General features: G+C 40.6%; 1 protein-coding gene across 1 annotated transcript in view; it reads left to right on the forward strand.

The window, feature by feature from the left end:
• The window catches only part of LOC140995186 (neural-cadherin), a 327,710-nt gene extending 310,746 nt beyond the window's left edge, over positions 1 to 16,964 (forward strand). Inside the window, exons 36-37 of the mRNA XM_073465143.1 lie at positions 14,836 to 14,990; positions 16,350 to 16,964. Of these exons, the coding sequence (XP_073321244.1) occupies positions 14,836 to 14,990; positions 16,350 to 16,964 (770 nt within the window). The remainder of the gene's footprint in view (positions 1 to 14,835; positions 14,991 to 16,349) is intronic.
• Positions 16,965 to 23,204: the final 6,240 nt, after the last annotated feature.

The following is a 23,204-nucleotide window of genomic DNA, read 5'->3' on the forward strand; positions in this document are numbered from 1 at the left end:
TAAAAAAATGAAAAGAGGTGGTAGCATACAACAAACTGACTCCATAGGGGCATTATACATCCTGTTTACATACCCCCAAAGCATTGTATGAATTGTAGTTTAAAAAGCTAGTGTATTATTTTTCACTAAATCAGATAAGACGAAATAATGCTACAAAATTACAAAACCATTGAATAAAACTACAAAATTACATAGTCCAAATAACATATTAACCATTTCTGTCTAAAATGTATTTGTCGTTGTTGTTGTCGTCGTTGTTTTTGGGTGGTCATGGATGGTGTGTTGTGGGGGCCCTGTACCCCTATACAGTAAAAGGGGTTAATGAAAATAAAAGTACGTGTAGCTGAAAGCTGGCGATGAACTAACCCGAGTTCTCACTGTAGTTGGGCTTTGATCACTCATAGGTCTGAAAGTCTCAGGAGGAATCACAGATTAAAACTATAGCTACTGAATCTTTGCACTGGCAATGTATAAGCACTTCCTCTGGCCTGCGGGAGAATGGACTATACACTGGTGTCTGGTTTACTGTTGTTAAAACCTACAATTTTCTATCTGCATGACTGTCTGTTTTTGCTTGTTGAATATTCATCTGCTTGTACCTTTAGCTCTTTGTTCCCACTCCTAAAGGATCCTCTGCTGAGAAAGCGCCTCAGGCGCAGTCGTACACAGAGACTGAGTTGTCAGTACAATGACATGTTCCCCTTGTTTAATTGAGGAAAATAAAACAGAACAGTAAAGAGCAGTATGAGACAGAGAACAGTACAAGAGAAGAAAACAGATCAGAGAAGTACAGAATAAAACAGGACACAGCACAATAACAGAAGAGAAACAAGAGGGAGCTAAGAAGATTACAAAGCAGAGGCAGCGTGCAACACAGCGAGAGAAGGCAAAATAGGAGATACATAGTGCTGAGAAGGAAGGTGTCAATGTCACACTGCTACTGGCCATGTCTGCTTGTCTCATTGGTGATTCAGAGGGCACCTCCATCGCACCCTGAGACCAGACAGACACAGTTCAAATTATCATTTCTCCTTCTCTTTTTCTCACCGCCATTCCACAATATCTCCCTTCAAACTTGGCTTTGGGCTCATATTAAATGCGACATCCAACCTTGATCCTGCAGAGGCTCAGTTCTGTTTTAAGTGTTAATTACTTGATTTGTAGGCGTAAAAGGTGCTGTTTACCCAAACCTGCAGAAATTGAGATCAATGCTCCAGGGGCTTTGGTAGTAATTTCAATCGGTAGAGCATTCCCTGCTCGATCAGTCAAGCGTTCCTCACTCTGAAATTTAAGTAGCAGCAAGAGAGACTTTTTTTCATGCTTTCATCAAATATTGGTTGTACTGACTCCATATGTTTGAATAGAAAGAACAAAAGGAGGGCAGCAACTCTCTTGATGCAGTGCTCAAGCAAAATGGGCTGTTCTTTTGAGAATGTTCTGATCGTTGAAGATTAAAGATAAAATCCACATTTAAACAGAACTTATATCAGTCATTCTCTTTCATCTTATTGTCCAGGCTCGTATGGGAAACTCTAAAAAGTGAGCATATATACACAAGGGTTTTATAACCACAACTTACCCATGTGACTGAAAAGAGTCTACACTGATTTGACAGGTTTTGACTATGGATGGCAATGACGATCAGCTTGGCCTATTTCAACAACTATTGGATCAATTTCCTTTGAATTCTTCAGTCAGTGATTGTTTCCAGAGGACAAGTTTGGTAAATTTGTCTATTATTTTATAACACAAATGGCTGTGGTATTGAATGAGATGTATCAGCGGATGCGTGGTTAGGATCTTGAATCACTGGAGGCTTAGCCCAGCCCAGAAATCTTAAAATTTTCTCCTGATAATAATACCATTTTCATGTTATTTTCTGAGTATGAATATAAGCTGTGAAACACATTGCTCTGACACATTTGAACAGTGACAAACTGTTAACTCTTTGTCTTATCAGTCTATCTGAGGTCATAAAAAATATGGAATTAGCATATGTTGACCAAAATCTAACCAAATCTCTAATTTTTTACTTATCAACTTAATTCAGCATTAGAGTTGGGTGTAAATAACATTGCTATACTATGCTAAAAGAAGTGTTCAGATTTTTTACTTCAGTAATACCACAATGTGAAAATACTCTGTTACAAGTAGGTCCTACATTTAAAATCTTACACAAGTAAAAGTAGCCTACATAAGTATAAGCATAAAAAATACTTAGGACCATAAGTAAGTAAGTATTCATTATGCATAATTGTTCAGTTCAGTTCAAAATGATATAACTCAATTACAAGTGATGCATTAAAGGTTCTCTGTGGAACTTCTGTGTTGTGGTGGAAGCTGGTCATTAGTTTATGAGACAAGGCACTCGAGAACGTGCATAAAGTCACATTCTTTGGACTGTCGTGGAAAATCCTTCACAAAGAAAAACCCACAGTCCAGCTGCGTTAAACAACTTAAACAAAATGTCGGCAAGCTTGTAGAGGCAACCAAGAGAGATGCTGAATGTCTCATTTTTCACATCACGATCAGTCTGCTCACATCTGGCAAGTAAAAAAGTCATTATACATGTAAATCTCTACAAATTGTTACAGAGAGTGCTTTTAATGTGTAAGCATCACTAATGTAGTAGCTGGTAAAGTTTGAACTGATTTCCCCTGCTGTATTTACTGCTGGTGAGTTTAATCCATCATAATATCTATATTTAGTATTAGCAATCTAAATCTGCAAAGTAATAACTAAAGGTGTCAAGCAAATGTAGTGAAGTTTAAATTACAATGTTTCCCTCTGAAATGTGGCAGAGTAAAAGTTCAAAGAAGCATAAGGTAGAAACAGGAACCAACTCCCCCTGCACCTCCTAGTACCTCGCCTGTGCCTCTTTGCCCTCATCCTTTTTCCTTTCGAGCCGTCTGATATGGCCTGCTACAACCAGGAGCCAACAGTGAAAAGCCCTGTCCGTGTGCCAAGTAGTGTGAAGTACATCTGCTGCGAAATGACACACAGAGACCCAAAACGCACTTGTATTTGAACAATAATATCATATTATTTTTAGGGTTTAAGGTTTCAATGCGTGATTATTCTTCTTTTTTATTCCTTTGAGATTGGCGGCGATTAATAAAAAGCTTGGGGTTGTGGCCTAACAAAACCTATTGTCTCAACACTTTTTAGATGGATTGTCATGACCTCTGTACAGGATGGATTAAAATATCATTGATGATCCTCTTTCTTTTCTTCTGGTACAATGATCATGTCAAATTATTGTCCAATAATATGGTTTATGATCAAATACCTGCCAAACTGCAACTTGCATGCTAATTAACAAATGTAAGCATGATGACACGGCTATCTAAGATAATGAACATGGTAAACATTACATTCATTCTGACCATGTGAGCATGCTTTTCTTTTAAATTGGGACAAATTAATAGCAGGTCACATTAAATGCAGTGATTTTACAATTTCTTATTTAGGTGAGTTGACGCCCCAGGTCTGAACAGTTTCATCTTACTGTTACTCTTCTATAGATGAGACTGAGATACTGGCAGAGCTGAGACAGTGACAGTCCCCAGGGTGCTCCTCTGAGGTTGTGAGTTCTGAACAACGTTTGTAGTTGAGAAATGTCAGCACAGTTACACACCAAGTCAAGTCCAATCGGCTATCTCTTGACAATATTAATTATTAATAACCTATCCCTCTGAATTGATCATGTAGCTTGGATATTGATTCAGTACTCATTGATGGTCATTCATTTATTCCTTTTGCTTGTGTTGGCCTCTGCATGTTTGTTGCTTTGTGTGTAAATACTCTACTCTCGTCACGGTGCCTTTTCGTCCTCTTCTTGTGTTTCTGTTGACATTTCTCTCTCAACACTGTTTCTGTATTCTCAACCTAATTAATGACTTTTTGTTAAAGATTGACATGGCCTGTATTTCTGGAACTGTGAGTTAATTATTGTTGCATTCCTTCTTAATCCATTCCTGCTTCTTTCCTGCAGAATACACCTAAATGTTTGATGCATCTCTTTTATAGCAACAAATAGAATGAGAAAATGTAATGCCAGCCCAAATTGAACACATTTGAGAGAGGCAGCTGCCATGCCCTACATTCAGTCATTGAAAAAGGACTTGACTAGAGCAAACCGTTTTCGTGAATGATCAGTTTGTAAAAGTGTTTGTGTTAATTTGTGATGATCTATTAGAAATAAAATCACCACCATGGTGGTTCTGTGTGACCTCAAGCAGTCATTTAGGTTTAGAGTGTGGAGATTAAAAAAGGACATCAGATTAGGGACACAGATGTTGGTCAATGAGTCACATACTGGATATATCCGTACAATCTCCTCTCCAAGATGAGCTAAGCACTCAGGTCAATGTTTGCTGCCGTGATTCTATCACATCAAAGTCCTCCAAGGTGAGGATGTTTCCAAGGTTATCTTTGTGTATTGTTGAGAGTTTGGAGGAAGATTAAGCAAACAGGATGGCAGTTAGTGTAGCACATTAGAGAGATTCAAACTAAGTTTTATTTACATAAAATAGGCCTTAGCCTGGGAGCAAATGAAAAGCCATAGAATTCATAAATAGTAAGTTAACTCTGAGATGTATGAGAAACATTATCACCTGTCACCTTTTTCTACCTGTGACTTGGATTGACTCTAAAAGGTGGTTCCATTTCTGGTTTGGATCTGCTAAGCTTTGAAACTAAATGATCTTAAATGTTAAGAATACCCTCTTACTAAATCGTTTAGCCCTCTTCATTTTTTTTTATTTCCAAAGAGAAATGTACAAAACAACCAGGTAGTAGGCTCTCACTTTTAGTTGGTACTAACCGTTTTCTCCTTTGTGTGTGGAAATCTAAACTACAGCAGCATATATTGGCTGTACTTAATTCACACTATTCTGTTAGGAACTTGCAAACAAAACAAAACAAAATGTTATTAATGCTATTTTTAAATGTAAAGTCTTAGTTTTGTTTTGTCTTTTTAGAATGTGTATTTGTCTTTTTGAATTTATTTGTGGTTTGGGTCAGATTTAAACCCTAGCCATGACACATCTTTGGTCCACAAATGAATTTATTGAAATTTGTTGGCACTACTCGGAATTAGAATATTTTGTTAAAGACACAGCACTGTAAATAACATAATACAGTAAGTCTATGAGTCTCTCACAAAGATGATCATGGGCAAATGTGAGAGTAATTTATTGGAGTCATAATACCCACAGGGTTGTAATGGTCTACCTTTAAAGATTAATGTCTTATATACAGTAAAAGCAGTGTGACATGAAAAAACATGTAACATGTAATTTGTCTGATCAAGTGCAAGCAGACAGTTTTGCAATACTTATTGAGGTTGCCCACATCTTAATTCACATCTTTTTACATCTTCATCTTTTTTTTCTGCCTAAAAGATCAGCATCAAGACGAATATGCAGAAAAGTCAAACAATCAGCTTACAATGCCCAAAAGCAGAGCACAGTCAATTTCACTTGAATGATTAGAGTAAAGTCAATCTTTGCTGTGTAAGTGCTCCAAACAGCTGTGGTCTGACAGCGCAGCAGCAAGCTCAGGGCCCAAACCCATTTTAATCTTGACTAAACACAGCATAGACAGCCCCTTATTGAGCCTTCCACCAGATCCTTCTCCATATAAGGCAGAATACCCAAATCTCTCCAGCTGAAAGTACATTAATACCTCCTTAAGTCATGTGGAGCCGGACGACTGCTGAGGAAGACGTGAGCACATTATGATCCACCCAAGCAGTGTAAGTCAAAGATAATTAGTCTGATAGGGAAGTCTGCGATTCTGCTGAAGGAAGGTGACGTAGTTCATGTATGAATTGCCATACATCATCACAGTCAGTAATGTGTTTGGGAAGACGCATGTTCCGAATCTCTGCCTTATCGCCTCCTCTCACACACACACACATTCAGTATCATTCAATAACATGGAAAGAAATGTTGAAGTGGACAGGCATTTAAATAAATAAGAACAAAGATACAATTGATGCTGATTTTATGAATGATTCAGCATCATCATGGATGTAAAATTTTAGAAACAATATTAACAATAGTCTCGAAATATTTTTGGATTTGTTTGATTCACTGTTTAGCATAGATTATATTGTAGGTAATGCATTTTATTAAGTGGCAATGGCAATACATCTGTACAGTATGCCTCAGTCAAAATCTGTGCCGGACAGATCTCCAATCTGGATCCATGCAGATTAGGTTGAATGAGTCTAAATTGCTTGTATGTGGGAATGTGGTTGTGCATGTTAGCCCTCTGATAGAACTGTCCAGGATGGAGCCAAGCCCCCGAGACAGTGATTTTTAGCACAGTCTGAAACCCAGGTGATGCTGGGCCCCAAAAATAAATTGTCATGAGCATTACAGATGTTCTGAAGTCAATCTTTTTATACGACAACAAAAAGTCTGAAATTATTATTTTTATTTTTGTGTCTACTAAAGCATATACAGTATATTGGCTTTGTAAATCCCTCATCTGTAAATGTCCCGATTTCTCCTATGAGAAAAAGTCTGAAATCAAAAGTTAGAACTTTTGTATTTTTCGGAGTCAGTGGCACCCCTAATTCTTGCATTAATAGGTTGTAATACTGTGTTCTCCATCTATGTACACATTTGTTTCCATACAGCCAAGCATAAAATAGTAAAGTCAGCGTTCTCATAAGCAGTCACACTGACTAACAGCCAGGCAGCAGCTTCCTACACAGCACAGGAGCCACACACTAACCAACATTTGCTTCCTGGTAAATGTTCCTCTTTATTAACAAAAAACACACCTGCACCATAGTTTGTTGAACAAGCCACCAAACATTCACCAATGAAAGAAAAGTGCAATGCTAACATCAGTTTGCAGGCTAGTTGGCTAATAAGCTGCTAATCTCCAGCGCATTATATTAAACAAACATAACTTTGGTCTTTTTTTAGACACTGGTGGGGTCCTTACTCTTCAGTACCACTGCTTACAACAAACTATCTGCACAGAACTTGTAAGCTACACTGCAAATTTATTTACTTTGAATGCATTTGTAGATAGTCACTCCGAGCACCAGAGCTCACTCTCAAACAGGAGCAACAGGAGCAGCTGTTGGAATATACCGTTTGGTTATTCAGAGCACCACAGTACAGGCTGTGGAATGATGAGTGAATTAACTAATACTGAATTGTTTTCTTCAAAGTTAGCTTAGAGGTGCTGGTCATTGTTGATATGTTGTGTTGAGATGTCAATGTTATTTAGCTAATGTTACATACAGACAAGCATACATATTTAGCTAATTTGTTTGAGTTGAGTTGTAAATTAATGTTACAGATAAAACACTAAAACTTTTTTATACTATGCATACTATACTATGCAGCTGCTTTCTGGCTGGGTGGATTTACTCTTAAAACGTTTGCCCTAAATATGGCATTACTGGCTATCTTAGTTGTTGTTAACTGTTAAAAATGAACCAATGGTACTTTTTTGAATGGCTCTTTCTTTAGTGTAGAGTGTCAGATTGGATTTATGGAAGCACCCTTCGTCTCTGTTACCCCTGCTGGAGCTCGGCCTGCCACCTTCGGTCAATCGAACACAGATGTTGACATGAGCGTCCTTTTAATAAAAAATAATTAGCTTTTTGGGGTGCTATCTTGGAGCTATATCTAGTTCTCTGATATCCATTCATTTAATGTAATCATTTAATTTAATCCTCACACAATGAGCTCTGAAGAGACATTTACTTGCAGTTTTTTGGCATGTGAGTGTGAAGACTTCTGTTACTGCAGTTGAAGGGTATTTTTGTTCCTAAATAGTATGAGAGTTGGGAATAAACTCAACACCTGCAAGTAAGGAGTGAGCTGTTATTGTTCAACCATGTAATTTTCCTATAGATGTAATTATTTTAAGCCAGGGACCAGCGGAATCCTCACTGCACCTGTGAAGGTTTTGTTGAAGGTTATTAGGAGCAACAGTCCTGGCCTTAAAAAAACCTGTATCACTCAGTGAGAAGAAGAGTAGTGATAAATCCAGTGTGGAGAGACGGATGGCTGCAGTAAACAGAATTATAGTTTGATGAGGCTAAAATCCATACTATATTATTGACTTGTGTTGATGTACTCATAGACACTGATCTCATTGCAGGGCAGCTCGGATATTGATTGTCTGACTGGAAATCCCATTACACATACGCTAGTTCAGTGCCATTTGAACTGCTCAAGGTACAATGGATTTCCCTGCTCATCAGATAGCAGGATACCGCCTCACTGTGCATCTGCTCTGAGTGGCAGTGCAGAGGTTTGAGAGGCCTCTGCAGGATGTTCAAATGATAACTGCCTTTTCATATTTAGGCATTTTCCCTTTAGTGGTTAACAATGCTTAGAGAAGTTATTGGGTATTGGGATGTATTCCCTCAATATCTGTTCGTTCACTTGCAGTGCTTTTTATGGCTGTAGCAATTTCGAAGTGAATTGGCTTGGATGAGACTTTGAGGAGTGCGTGTAATATCTAGTGTGGTGCAGATAGCCCAAGGCATCTGCTGGAGTTGCTTAGGGGTTTAACCTGTAGTAGTGGTTGTTGTTAAAGGCCGAGAAAAAGGAAAGAAGAAAGTTAAAGGTGGTTAGACAGAGGGAGGGTAAGTATGAGGCAGGCGAACGAGTTAAGCAGAGGGAGTGAGAAAGTTAAATAAAAAAAGGAGTGATGGTCAAAGAGACTACGGACCTTGGAGGCAGTGTAAACAAATAAACACATAATCTCTCTTTTCAGGCTCACTCTTCACTTTCTCTCTCTCTCTCTCTCTCTCTCTCTCTCTCTCTCTCTCACACACACACACACACACACACACACACACACACAAGTAGACATGCACTGTCAGAAATACCGATCAAATTCTCCATTTCTCTGTTTGCCCTCTAGAGAGGGCCTTTGAACAGAGCAGATTCATCTTGTACACCCTGACCTCCAGCTTCCTTGCTAACTTCCCCATGGAGCTCACACCAGCCACTTCTTTATAAACACACACACACACACTGCTCAGTAGACTAGAGCAGCAGAAAGCAAGAGTAAACACATGAAGACATAAAGTCCACCACTATACACTAAGCTGTATCAGACCTCTTATATTTGCAGTGTGTTGCTGTCTATAGGTTGTATTTTCCACCTCATATAGTGCACGCTAATGCACAGTGGATACGAATACATTCAGTGCTATACAGCTGTCTTCACAGCAGCTCGGAATCAGAGTTCCTTGTGTTCCACATCACATCCAGGCTGTGTTGCTGTATATTCTCAGACTCAAGTGAGAAAAACAAAAGTTTTAATGAAGTCCATGTGAAGTCTGGTGCTTGTTTGCACGTCCACATAGCCTACAGTATTGTATGTACATGTATCTTATACCAGAACTTCTTCTATCCATTCATTTCCTACCAGTTCTGTGTCAATCACAATGGAACAGAAAAACTTTGTTAGCATGTGCAAGAAGACTACAGGAGATGGAAAACAACCCAGGGTTCCTTCATTTCCTCCTGAAGTTGTGACTTGTCTATCAAAGCTCTACAGTTTAGTTATTATTCGGTCCTGACTTTTGGTTTTGTGTAGTTTTTGTCAGCGGACAGTTGCTTGATGTTCTTTTTTTTAGAGTTTTACCCAGCCTATGATTGGCTTTGGAAAAGCTACAGGCTGCTGGACCAGCTGCTTCTAAAGAAGGTTTTTTTTCTGTATTTGGGAAGCTCAGGGCACCCCACAGTAAATGAGAACCATTGCAGTCTGGGCAGGGGACCCAACCTGTGACCTTGTTTTTGCCAATTCACTGCCTGTCTAACATGAAGGCCACTCCCTGCAGCACTCAGCCACATGACAAAACAAAAGCCTGTCCTTCAGTTCCCTTATCTTTTTCCCTTTCTTGTTCACCGCCATTTAAAGCCATAATACCACTCTAAAAGTAAAACAGTGAATCTCTTGAAACAATTTCATCTTATAAATCTGCCAGACTCTGGAGTTGTGGTGAGGGGGACAAGTTGACAGTAAATGAATATTGATTTTTCCTCCCGTACTGTGCAGCTGCTTTCTGGCTGAGTGGATTTACTCTCACAGAGTTGTCAGAGGGTGGGCTGTTTAATGGGGTGTTATCAATTCACAGGGAGTTTGAGTGCCGTCTTTTGGTGTGCTTACATGATGGATTGGCGGCTGAGTTTTAGTTGTGATGTAGGAGAAAGACGTGTAGATTAAAAAGGAAAGGCAGAGGTTGATGGAGAAGTAGAGACATGATCAGCACATGTTTAAAAGGTGTGTTTGAATTGTTTAAGATCACAGATTTTTCACGGCGATGTCTTACCTCAGAGTAATAGGATTTCAATAGCCAGGGTATTTATTGTGCTGCCAGTTGAAATCGTTGTGGTATGTGATTGCTGCTGTTCTCAAATGTGATTAATCGCAACTCTCACATGAACAGTCTTTGCAAAAACAGGTTTGAAGACAGCGTATGACTGAGAAAATAATTCACTTAGGCTTAATTACTGACAGAAAGTGGTTGTAAATCATTGAATAATATCTCAACGTTGCCCTTCAGTTCTACACATTTCTTCTTTTGCAGTTCAGCGGGAACAATAGTCCTTTTGATTCATATGTTTCATTTGAACAAAAAAGCACTGCTGAATTAAAGTGAAAAAATGAATGGCAGAGTGAAACAGTGAGAGGCTATGTGGGTGTGAAGCAGGTTAATATTATAGAGACGTTACTGCATTGTGAAGTGTTAAGTAAGGCACGACGGGATCGGGATGTGGCACAGCGCAGAGGATTAGTTAGACATCTGAAAAGGTCACAGTAACACTACAGTGGGAGATACATGCAGATTCATTGAAGTGTGTATGTTTGTGCGTGTGTGTGTATGCGTGTGTGCTTTTTACTTAAGTTAAATCACCTCAACATTTTTTCCTGAAGTGAAACTGAAAGCAATCCCTTTCCTGAGCTTTTCCGCTTCCTTTCTCCCATACACATTTATAATTAATATTAACACCTCCTGGAATCTTACAGAGTAGCCATGTTAAATATGAACTGTTCACAAAGCTGTCAGATAATAATTAGAGCGTACTTTACAGCGCACTAATTGTCTGTACTTCCTTTGGCCAGGACATCGTTAATGTTCTTCGAATCTCATGTAATTTACAAGCGAACACTGTCAGCACTGCCTACAGTATGGTGGCTATAATATAAAGGATGTTCTGTGCCTACAGGGCCTGTCATGCAATCATTGTTATAATTACCCCTAACGACAGACATATTGGCACATGTAGGAAAGAGGATGTGAATCACCATTTTAATCTGCGTTTTAAAAAGGCTTCACGTGACCATTACTCTCTGATTGGAAATCTGAGTCAGTCATTGAGGGTCTGATGTGATGTTTCATTCAAAATGTGATAACTGATCGGCATGATAGAGATGATTCTTCAGATGAAATCTGATTACTAAAACATACTAAAATAAAAAGGAAAGTAAAGATTTTGATGCAGCATTTTGACCCAATGCATCACAAGTATGTATGATTGTATTTTACTGTAAGTAACTGTATTTCTTTTTAATACATTTAGCAGTGGGAAATCCAGCTGAAGACATAAATTACACAAGACTAAGGTCCATAAAAAAAAAAAAGTGTGAATGAACATTTAGGTTTTGTGTGTTTGAGTGTACTGTATTGGTTTCTCATTTTAGCCCGACATGAACCTATGATACTTTATTATTATGGTTGCTGGTTGTCCATCTCAAGATTGCATTAGGGGAAATGTCTTCAAATTTGCCACAAACATCCACTTGTATGCAAAGATGAACTTATTGAAATTTGATCTCTGTGACCTCACAAAACACATTTTTGGCTATAACTCAACAATTAATATGAAAATTGACAAGTGACAACATTTTACCCAAATGTCCATTAGGATAAAATGATGAAGTGATGCCATTTTATCAGGCCAACTTCACTGTGACATAATGTTCTGCAAATAAAAGGTTCTCGATGGCAAAGCTTTGGAACAGCAACTTCACTTTTACACATTCTATTTTCCAAAGACTTGGATCCCTGTGGTTGATGGCATGAAACTGAATTAAAACAAAGGACAAACTGGATTGTGGCAATTTAAGACCTGTAAGTGTGTTGGACCAGGACTATAAAATCTTTACATATATATTGACAAAATGAATAGAATGGAATGGAATTTTACCATGAATTATTGGACTAGATCAAACTGAATTCTTTCGCCAGAGACAAACTCAAGATAATATTAGATGGACTCTACATGTAATTAGCCAAGTATCGGAATATAATTTAGAAGCAGTGTTAGTGGGTTAGATGCTGAAAACCTTTTTGATTGTGTGAATTGGTCATTCCTAGGTAGTGTTTTGGATTCATTTGACCTTTATTAAAACAATACAAGCTATTTACAGAAAACCAAGGACAAGAATTAAGATAAATGGGGCCCTTTTAGATTAGAACAAGGAATGAGGCAGAGTTGCCCAATTAGCTCCCTCCTGGTCGCAATGTTTATTGAACCCCTGAGCCAGTGGATCATTCAGAATAGGAATATCAAAGGGATAGTCATGAAGGGAGGCAACCAAAAAATGTCCTTATTTGCAGATGAAGTATGAGTGTATCTGTCCACCTCAGAACAACCACTCAATCACTAGAAACTGAATATTTTAAAATTCAGTTTAGTTTCTCAATTATAGCCCATCAAAAAATATGAAGACACAAAGTTACAACTGCAGTGGGATTCAGAATCCATGAGATATTTGGGAGTAACTATAGAGAAAAGATAAAAGAGCTGACAAAATTATTCACCTTGAATTTTCTCCCTCTTAACCAAAAGGTTAGAGAGGATGTAAGGAGATGGGACCTATTACTGCTCCTTAGTTTTGGTTCACTGATTGAATCTGTTAAAATTAATAGTTTGCAGAGATTGTTGTATCTCTTTATATCCCTTCCACTGGCTCTATCAGATCAACAACTTCACGAATGGGACAAACTTATTTCGAGGTACATTCGAAAAGAGCGAAGACCCAGAATTAAGTATCAGAGCCTGCAGTTGCTGAAAAACAAGGAGGGTGTTGCGCTGCTGTGTTTCAAAGATTATTATATTGCAGGCCATCTAAGGCCTTTGGCTTGTTTATGCAATCCTGAATACTGTTCGACTGTAGGTGGAAGGAAACTGAAGAGGCTTTAACAAGTTCCAAACTATTTAGCAGTTAATGAAGGTATTTAAACAAAAGTACTTGGAGAATGGTGTATTGAAAGTCTTCATTGAGGCATATGTTCTGAACTCAAACCAAAAAAAACATCTCAAAACTTTATAGTAAAAAGTTATATATAGTAAAGTTATATAGCAGTATACAGCAAACAAAAGGTAACTCATTGTATCTAAAATAAAAATTGGAAAAGGAAGGAAACATTAATAAACGGAAGTGGATTGGGAGAATTGATGTAAGCTACGATGGAAAACCTCAAGCTCAACTTTATGGAGAGAGTTTTGTTGGAAGAACCTTATAAGGTTCTCTATTACTCCACTTCAGAAGAGACCAGATCCTCCAGCTGCTGGAGACAATCATTACCACATATTCTGGTCCGGCCCATTGTTGATCCCTGTCTGGCAGGAGGTTCATGAGGTTCTGCAAAAGGTTTTCTGGGTAGACATCCCATTCAAACTAGATACCATGAATATGGGCGGTCTGTCATCAGAAAATGTTACCTCCCATGTTAGATATTTATTTTGGATCCTAAGTGTAGCTGGCAGGAAGGTCATAATGAGAAAATGGCTAAGACCAGATATCCCTACTGTGGATGACTGGATTGACATTATTTATGATATCTTCAGAATGAAAAGAATTACATTTTCAGTTAGACTACAACAGCAGTTTTTTGAAAAGGTGGGAGAGTTGTATTGTGTGCATTACACCAATATGACCCTCATTTGTTTAATGTGAACTATGCCCTGTTCATTGATTTACAGTATTTATTTTCAACTTGTTTCCATATCCTTTTCTGTAAAGGGATCTGATTGTTAGGAAGGCTCACCCCAACAGTTCAGTTGAGTTCTATCTGCTGTAAAGTCTGGTTTACCACTTTGAAATTAATTGCATATTTTTCACTTATATTTTTATTTACTCTAATGGTCCTTATTTGCTTCTGAATGACATATTTAAACTCAGCTGTATAACCTTCTGCTACAATTATGATTTACAGAAGGAATTTATGTTTAAGAAATGAAGTTCGTTATAAATGATAATATTGGTCGTTTGGACCTTGCAGTGACTCCATAAAAAGAGAATTTAAATAAATAAACACCTTCTTGTTGTATTATTAACGATGCTGTAGCCAGAAACAGTCTCCAGTTGATTTCTAATGTTGATCCCTTACTGTTAGCTAACATATTTGAGCAGCTGCTTCAAACTGCTCAGGTGGAACTGGTCTCCTGGGGATGCACAAATACAATTTAGCCAGCCCCGGGAATTGTTTCTCTTCCAACAGTAAATAATATACGATAGGGAGGTTGTTGCTTAGGAAATTTGTGACTCTGTGTAAAGCGCTGCTTGCCTCCAGCATATCACAAGAGTAAGAAGTTCCCTGCTTCAAACGCTCCTTGAAATAAATTTTGTCAAATAACCTTACAGCATCATTATCAGTTGAAACTTCTCACATTACAGCTCACATTTTTTGGCAAATGATGCTCAAGGCCAACTCCATCAAACAGCACCTCTCTCTGGGGCCATACTTAATTGGCTGAAGGATCTTAATAATTTTAATTTGTAATGCTAATGTGTGCAATGACGGACCTCCACCACTGTCTGTCTTAACTCCAGTGCTGCTGTTGGGCATTTTCCTCTACACTCGCTGGAGAAGCTACAAAGGGCTGAAGGAGGGCGTCTACCATGTCTCCGCCCACCACGATGGCTGGGAGGACATCCGAGAGAACGTCCTCAACTATGACGAGGAGGGAGGCGGGGAGGAGGACCAGGTACACCACACACACACACACACACACACACACACACAGAGTGGTGGATTCTCTGCCAAACTGAACTGACTGATTCCACTGTAAAGATGCTACCTTGCATCCACTGTTAACTACTTCCAAATTTAAAGTGATCTTAAAATTATGCAGCTGAAAACATTTCACCTTCATGCCAAGTACACAAAGAACAATGCAACAACAGTGTTTCAACAGTGAGTACCACATTAGACAGTGTGAACTTGCGTGTCTTTCTGATTGTAAGTGTGCTTCTGCGTAAAAGTGGCTGTCTTTGTATCTTTTTTGTAAGCTTTACCACAAGGGAAATGGTAGAAGGTGTGTGTGTGTATGTGTGTGTGTGTGTGTGCGGCTGCTAGTGTTTTAATTAGGCCCACGCAAAATCCTTATCTCCTCTCTCCAACAGCCACTGTAACCCACAAGCACTCAACAGTACTTAAGGGCTTGCATAATGATATCACAGTTGTGATCGAAACAACACATGCAGCCGCTACGTCACACACACACACACACACACACAGACACACACATAGAAGACTTGCATACACAGATTGTTGTCACACCTTGTCAATAGCCCAAAACCCTCAAGGTCTTGTCCTCCCTACTGTTAATCACCTGCAGCCAAACACACACACACACACACACACGAAGACACACACACACACAGTCCTGATCCCTTATAGCAGAGCAGATGCTGCAGTTAATTCTCGAGAGTCTTGTTTGAAAGCTCTCCGGGGAAATGAAAACAGATCTTTCCACTCATCACATAATCAGTTTTACAAAGCGACCCACACCTCCTCCGTGTGCATCTTTTCGTCTTCCTCACCCTCCTCCTACATCCCTCTGTTTTTTCATCTCTGCTGCCGTGGTTACAGTTTTGGTGGACTAGCATCCACACTAAAGTGATTGGCTGTTACAGTGCATGTGACGGTAACAGCGGCTCCTAAACCTCAATGCACCAGTGCACATGAGAGATGGATAAGACGAGGTCCGCCCTTCATCTCCTTTCTAAATCACCTCCACTCATATTTTTTATTTTCTTGGTCTGACACACACACACACACATATATACAGAATTACTGTGACTTCTCTGAGACAGTAAATGGAGATAGATTGGAAACTTAAATAGGTGGAACTTGCACAGTAAATGTAATGGGGAGAGCTGATTGTTTTTCTGCTCTCTTTTCATTTTTCTGCTCTCTCTCTGTCACATTTCATTTTTTTTCTGCCTCATCTCTCCACAAAACATTCATTCTTTCACTCCGGCTCACTCTTGTCTGTCCTTTTTTACAGCTTCTGTGCTAACTCGGATATTTTCTCTGTGTTTCTGTGCATGCGTGTGTCCAGAATGCCTATGATATGGCAGAGCTGCAGAAGTCACTCCAGCCAAGCCCAGCCCAGTCGGTGCAGTACTGCCGCTCAAGAGCCCTGCACCACCCTCCTCCTCCCCACCACCACCATCACCATCTTCTCCACCAGGCGTCCCCCGCCCCACCTTCCACCCAGCCGCTGGACCCCCTCAGCCGGACAGCCAGCTCCACCACCCTGCCTCCCTCAGTGGCTTCCACTTCTTCCACCGCCACCGCCACCACCACCACCAGCCTCCGCAGGGACGTCCCTCCCACCAGACTTCCAGCTCAGGGCCAGGCTCGGCCCTCCCAGCTGGCACGCCGCTCCCTGTCCTTCTCCAGCCAGGACCTGGCCCGCTATCTGTGTGAGATTATACGCGATGCTGACCAGCATCCGGACACAGGGCCTTTCGACTCCCTGCAGGTCTTCTCCACCGAGGGAGGGGGCTCGCCAGCCGGCTCACTTAGCTCCTTCAGCTCAGCAGGGCTGGACGGGGGGAGCGGCGGAGATGGGGGAGGGGAGGGAAGGAGGGAGGAGTCACTCGGGGAGTGGGGGCCTCGCTTTGAGAAGCTGCGGGCGCTGTATGAGCGAGCTGAGGCCAGCGACCTTTGAGCTCAGACACACACAGACCCAACTGATAGGAGTCTGATAACGGGCCGTCCTGAGACAATCAATTAGCGAACGCTTTGCAGCAACTGAGGTGGGAAAACAGCGAGAGACCGGCTGATAGAGAGACTCGCTCTCCACCTCTCACTCACTGACAACTGACACCGAAGGTGTTATATTTACTGGATGATGAGCCCTGTCAATCAACATGGTGGCCTAACAGACAGTTGAAAGTGTCCGTATGAAAAGAGCCTGTCTCTACCCTGGATGACAATTTTGCAGGAGTAGGCTACACATTATCAAACCTGCCAGTCAGGTTAAAGGCTTCAGAACATCACCCTCCACCTGGGCTACTCATCATGATGGAGCTTAGCTTCACTGTCGGAAAAATCTGTTACAGTCACAACCACTAAAACCCCAAATTTCCTCTATTTTCTAACACTCATTGTGAGCTGCTCTGGATGAGTGTCAGCTGAAGGCCTAAAATGTGAAATGAAAATGGTTTGGCAAAGGGTTTTTATATATATATATGTACCAGAGCAAATCAACGTGTATTTTTACGCACCTTGCTGCTGAATTAAATGTTTGTAAATAAATGAAGGACTCTCATGATATGTCCCACACTGCGGCCTCACATGAAAAGACAGTGAAGATGAGTGGGATCATACTGAGTAGCCCATTTAAAACAGAACCTGGATTTTCAGTATATAGTGGACACATTGTGTTCTCGCTGCCTGGCTGTACACAGCTTCTATCAATGTTTGTATGAGAAAAAAGTGCTTCAACCATCACTGGGTCGTAGGGTGAGGGTTTTTTTCTTCTTCTGGTAATATGTCTTTCGCTGGGTTGAGTAATTCTGTATTGGTTGGGTGTTTCAAGTTTTAACGCTCCATGGGTTGTAAGACATCAAGCTTTCTACTTACTACTGCGCCCTCGTCTTCGTGTGATTTCCTGTTCTCATTCGTACTCCTCCGCTGCGCGTTCCTCCTCACCCGAGGGAACGTGCACAAAAATTCAAACAGCTTTGTAATAAAGAAATGGGATCGGACGTGCGGACTGAGGGAGGGAGGAAACACTGCTCTGTTGCTCTGTTCCGTGTGCGCTCTTCCTCAGGCATACCAAATGTGGCGGCTGCGAGAGACTATTTTAACAGACGATTGCTTGGTAGAATACAAACTATGTCAAACAGCTTTCCAAGGTGACTACTCAATAAATACAAACAGGAGGAGGACGAAGGAGATTTATAATGATTATTCATATATTGAGTCCTGAGCTGTGATACCTGTGCCATACGCAATTCAAACACACATTTATCCGTTGCCCCTTTCTAAATTACTCTTGGCAGAAACTGTGTGATAATTGTGATTTGGAGAAAATGGACTGAGAGAAAATTGCAAGGAAATAATAACTGCAGTTATTATCCTAGCTGTGAATTGTCAGCACGGTGGCAAGCGTTCCTGTTATTTGGCTCGTCACGTCAGGTTGATGGATCCTCTTTTTCCCCCGCTACAAAAAAAGGAAAGGCTCCCTGCTGTTGTGGAACCGGGGAGAACAATTTGTCTAAAAAGAACAAAAAGGCAAAGAAAAGTAAAAAGCAGCGAAGGAAAAGAGGAGTGCAGAGTCTGAAAAGGAACTGTTCTTCTCACCTTTGATAAGAGAGATGATTACAGGGTGGAGGGTTGAATCAGAGAGCAAATGAGCAGAGGAGGCAGAGAGGAACCATCTTATCAAGTGCCTGGCTCTGTGGTGAAATGTGCCACCAGCGCACCATGGAGCTCAGTGGCTCCACAGAGAGCTGTAGAGAGGAGGAGTGTTGGGGGTAATGGTTTTCTAGGGAAACGGTTTGTTGCACAGCAAATGGCATAAATACAAAAGTCATGTGTCTTCACCCCAACAATTGTCCAAAAAAGCAAACCTGGCTCCACCTGACATCTCAAGCGCCGCAGTCTGCTGAAAGTAGCAGCCGCGCTCTTATTGTGCTCTTTTTATGGCAGAGCCAAGCCTGTCGACAGACAGCAGTGAAAGGGTAGGAGTGTGTGAAAACACATCAGGCCACTAATCCTAATAGGAGCTGATGGCTCTCTGTCATGCTGGAAAAAAACAAAGGATTGTGGGTACTTTTAAAAAAGACGCCAGAGGAGTCGATGCCCAGATTATGACTTTCCAGAAACATCCTTTTTTATGAAAAGCTGAGGCAACAATGTGGCTTTTAAAAAAAAAGAGACTTGGCGGTGAGGTTAGGGTGCAGTACACTGTGGGACGATGCCTGAAAGACACACAGGCTTTTTTTTCTTTTTTATAGACAGTGGGGGTTTCCTAGAGAGGGATGCTTGTTTTTTATTCCTCTGCAGAGACCAAACCTGAGCCACGCAGAGTGGTGAATGAAGACGCTTCAAGCTTCACTTCTCTCTGCAGCTGAAAGGAGCAGCCACTCACTTCCCATCACCATTCATTTGTACCATATAATGGCTTCTTAAATGTTGTGTTCTGGGTGCAGACATGTTGTGAACAAAGTTAATGTTTTTACCTCATTTGTAAATACAGAGATAGATTACTTACAATTATTGCTTTTTGTCAAGAAAGGCACCATCGGTTTAAAATGTGCAGCTTCAGAGAAAAAAAATCAAACCAAACATATCTTTTTTATCATCATGATGGTGATGAGCTGAGCTTTGGACAGTAATGTAGGTGTTTTGTATTTGCTTTGATCTTTTTTTTCTCAATAAATTCATTTATTTGCAACAGTGACTGCTGAGTTGTGACTGTGTCTGCAAATGAAACTGCAGAATTAAAAGAAATGAAAAAGATGAATGTTCTCGCTTCACATAATGACAGACAAAGAATTTATATGTTGGAAAAAATACCTTTATTGATCATGCAGCCACTGAACATGATGTCTAACATCGAACACTGGCATTGGACAAAGGTTTCAGCTGGACTCAGGCATCGCACACATCCCGTCCACCAATAATGTACTGTGAGAACACTTTTAATTGCAGAAAAAAACATTTACTAGTTTGGATGATTTTAGATATGTCCTACAGTAAAAAACCCAGCTGTACAACATGTTAGTGGATTCTTGGAAAAGCATGGAGCAGAATGGAGAAAATACTCACACACAATGGCAGAATATTCTTCTTTCAGATAAACACAAGTAGATGTTTTTCACTATTAATAGCTGTCCTTGTGGACCAAATGAAACTGTGCATGAATCAGTACTGTTGCTGAGGATGATGATGTTTAGGGTCAGGAGCTGCTCTTTTATGTAACCTTTAAGGTGCATCAGTTACCCACATTTATCTCAGTGTGCACTCAAAAGAAGCTAAGAAACTCCATGTGGAAACACAAGTTTCAATGTATTTCTATGGCACTGGCTCAGTGGGTCATCTGTTTAGATGCTTCCAGAGAATGTTGATTAATCTGTCTGAGACTGCCACATAACTGCAGTTCATCATGAACACAACTTATCTTACAGTGAAATCAATTAAATCTAAGTTTATCTGTGCCACAGCTTCAGCACCAACATGCCCAAGCCAGTTTTGGCTTTCCAGTTTCCCACATTAGAGTGGAGGCTGTTCAGCAGCATTTTTTACAACCATGGTTTAGAAATGACACGCTCAACTGTCACATGGGTGTAATGAAGCATGGCGGATCAATGCTGACCCAAGAACTAACAGAATACATGTAACTCGAGTCTCAAGTCATTCGGACCAGGTCTCAAGCAAGTCCCAAGTGGGCAAGTCAAGCTCTCAGATTCAGGCTTTTGGCCACTTAAGTATCTAGATTTCATGTTCCTGTACACTATCTGAATAACCATCCATACAAATAAATCAAATACTCAAACATAAAATGAACACAAGTCATTCCAGTTATCATGTCTCAAATCAAACCACATCCACATCCCTGACATGGTGCTTTTAAACTGTCTTTTTTAAAGACTGACCAAGAAACTGCTTTAACACTGCGCTGTTCACTCTGGCAAAAAAACAATTGCATCAACAGTAATAATATCAATCCCACAGTTTAACAGCGCATTTAAAACGTTCAAAAATATAGAACCATGGCACAAGATGCTAAGAAAGAAATATTCAAACCTAAAATCCTCCACAGGAAGAGGAAAAATACAACATATGAAAACATGAGGGAGCCAACATGGATGAGAGGTCCCACAGTGACCTAAGATCCAGAACACCCGAGTGGACCTTGAGTTTAGATTGTTTGTCAGTATTGGTGTAGTAAGAGGCTATCCACATACTTTTGGCCATATAGTGTAAAAGGCAAAGTTCAAAGACTTAAGAAACAGTTATTGTTATCATAGATTTCTGTCGAGGCAAATTGTTTTATTTAAAGAATACAGATACAGGTCTGGATTTAGTCTGGTTGATGGGAGAGGAGATCCCCTCTCTCTCTTCATGTCCTCTCTCTCTATTCAAACTATTCATTTCCCTAATCAGAAATATGAATTCAAATAGCCGCATTTGTTTCAGCGACAATGACTGGTCTTTGAAATCGAGCCTAAATGGAGTGCTGAGCTGAATTCTTCATGTGCGCACAAGTTAAGGGCTTTCTTCATTCCTTCTCCTGTTCATTAAGAAACCCATAGGCCGACAGTGCACCTCCAAATGAACTACTAATCCCAATATGTATGGAAATTAAGAATGCTGAAAAAATATTACATCAGTACACTCTTATTAGGCAAACATAATGGAATCACTTCGCTCTCAAATAAAGCAATCAGACATCTCCTAAATTAAACATCCAATATGAAGGCGGGAGCGGGGGGCGATGTTCCACGCTGATCCGATTGGTATGCATTACAATGAGGCTGCACGGTTAACGAACAACATGTTCTCAAAAGCCCCAACAACAAGAACTGTGTGCAGGAGTGTTCGTGCTTCTGCGAGAGTGCGGATTATCAAAGACAGTGGTCCTTATTAACAAGTGTACAAATATAGGCAGACTGAGATGACAGAAAGATGTGTGTGTATGTGTGTGAGTGTGTGTCATAGGAACATAACGTCTCATTGCAGCAGGAAACTGTGACTGGCCAACCCATAATTACAGCTCCAGCCTTTCAATCACCTCCTCTCCTCTGCCTTCCCTTTGGTTCGAAAGAAGATGAGGAAGAGGCTCAGATCATTGTGAATCCATGTTTTGATGCGCCCTCACCTCTCCCCCGCTGCTGTTTAAACATGAGCCTCTTCTGTCCTCCCCACATTCTTTTCCAACCTGAAAGCCTCAGTTTGATATGCAAGTGTTGCCCCCCCCGACAAACTATTTTGGATTGCGGCGGGGAATCAGCATCGTTGTCACCCTGCTGCAATTTCCTCGCCACTTACATTATTCATGTGTGTTGTGGCTGTGTGTATGTGTGTGTGAGAGAGGGGGAAAGAAAAGAGAGAGTGAAAAGGTTGAGGTTGTTGACGATGAGAATCACAGAGCTAACAGCAATCACAACAACAACACGATCACAAATATCACTTGGTACCAGCTTTGACCTCAGTTATACAGCTAAAACACATGAAGCATCAGTGGAACCTGTTTCCACCCAGACGGGAATCAAAACTAATACAATTATTTCTGGTTTTCTTTTCAAGGGTAACTGATAACATCTATCTCTGTGGAGCCAAATGTGCCGGGCCAAAAAGTGCCAGCTGATCTGAGTCCAGGCTAAATCAATCTAATGTTCAAACTTATTCAGTGTGGCTTCTTCCCACAGACACCACAGGTGAGGAAGAGCCGAGCCAAGCCGAGTTGATAAAAACCTGTGTCGGTTACACCCCGCTGTTCCGAAAATAGACTTCCATTCTTCGTAATGGCGGGGTTTCTCATTTTTTCTAAAGACCTCGCTATTCCGAAAAGGCTATTGGAACCCCTGACCCTAACCCTAACCCTATTGGGAAGTAATTGGAACTTGAAAGTCGGATTCGGAACAGCGGTGTTTCAGAGTGGGGGTGTTTCGGAATGGAGGGGTTTTGCAATGGAGGTGTTTCGGAATGGAAGGCCGTCCCCACCTGTGTCTAGTGCAGAGTCAATTGACCCGGGTGTACCCAACGACTACCCAAGTTCCATTTCTTTTTCCAGAACTTTCAGCCATAACAGCCTGGGTTGGTTGTAATTTGCTCAGTTGTTGCAGAGACTGATCTTTTTCATCCATAGCACTTTTAGAGGACTTTGTGATATGGTTGAAAGCTCTCCCGAAAGCCAGTAAGTGGGCCTGTCTACTCAGATAGAGCAGCTGCTCCA

The sequence above is a fragment of the Pagrus major genome, chromosome 4 (genome assembly GCF_040436345.1).
Source record: "Pagrus major chromosome 4, Pma_NU_1.0".
Lineage (NCBI taxonomy): Eukaryota > Metazoa > Chordata > Actinopteri > Spariformes > Sparidae > Pagrus > Pagrus major.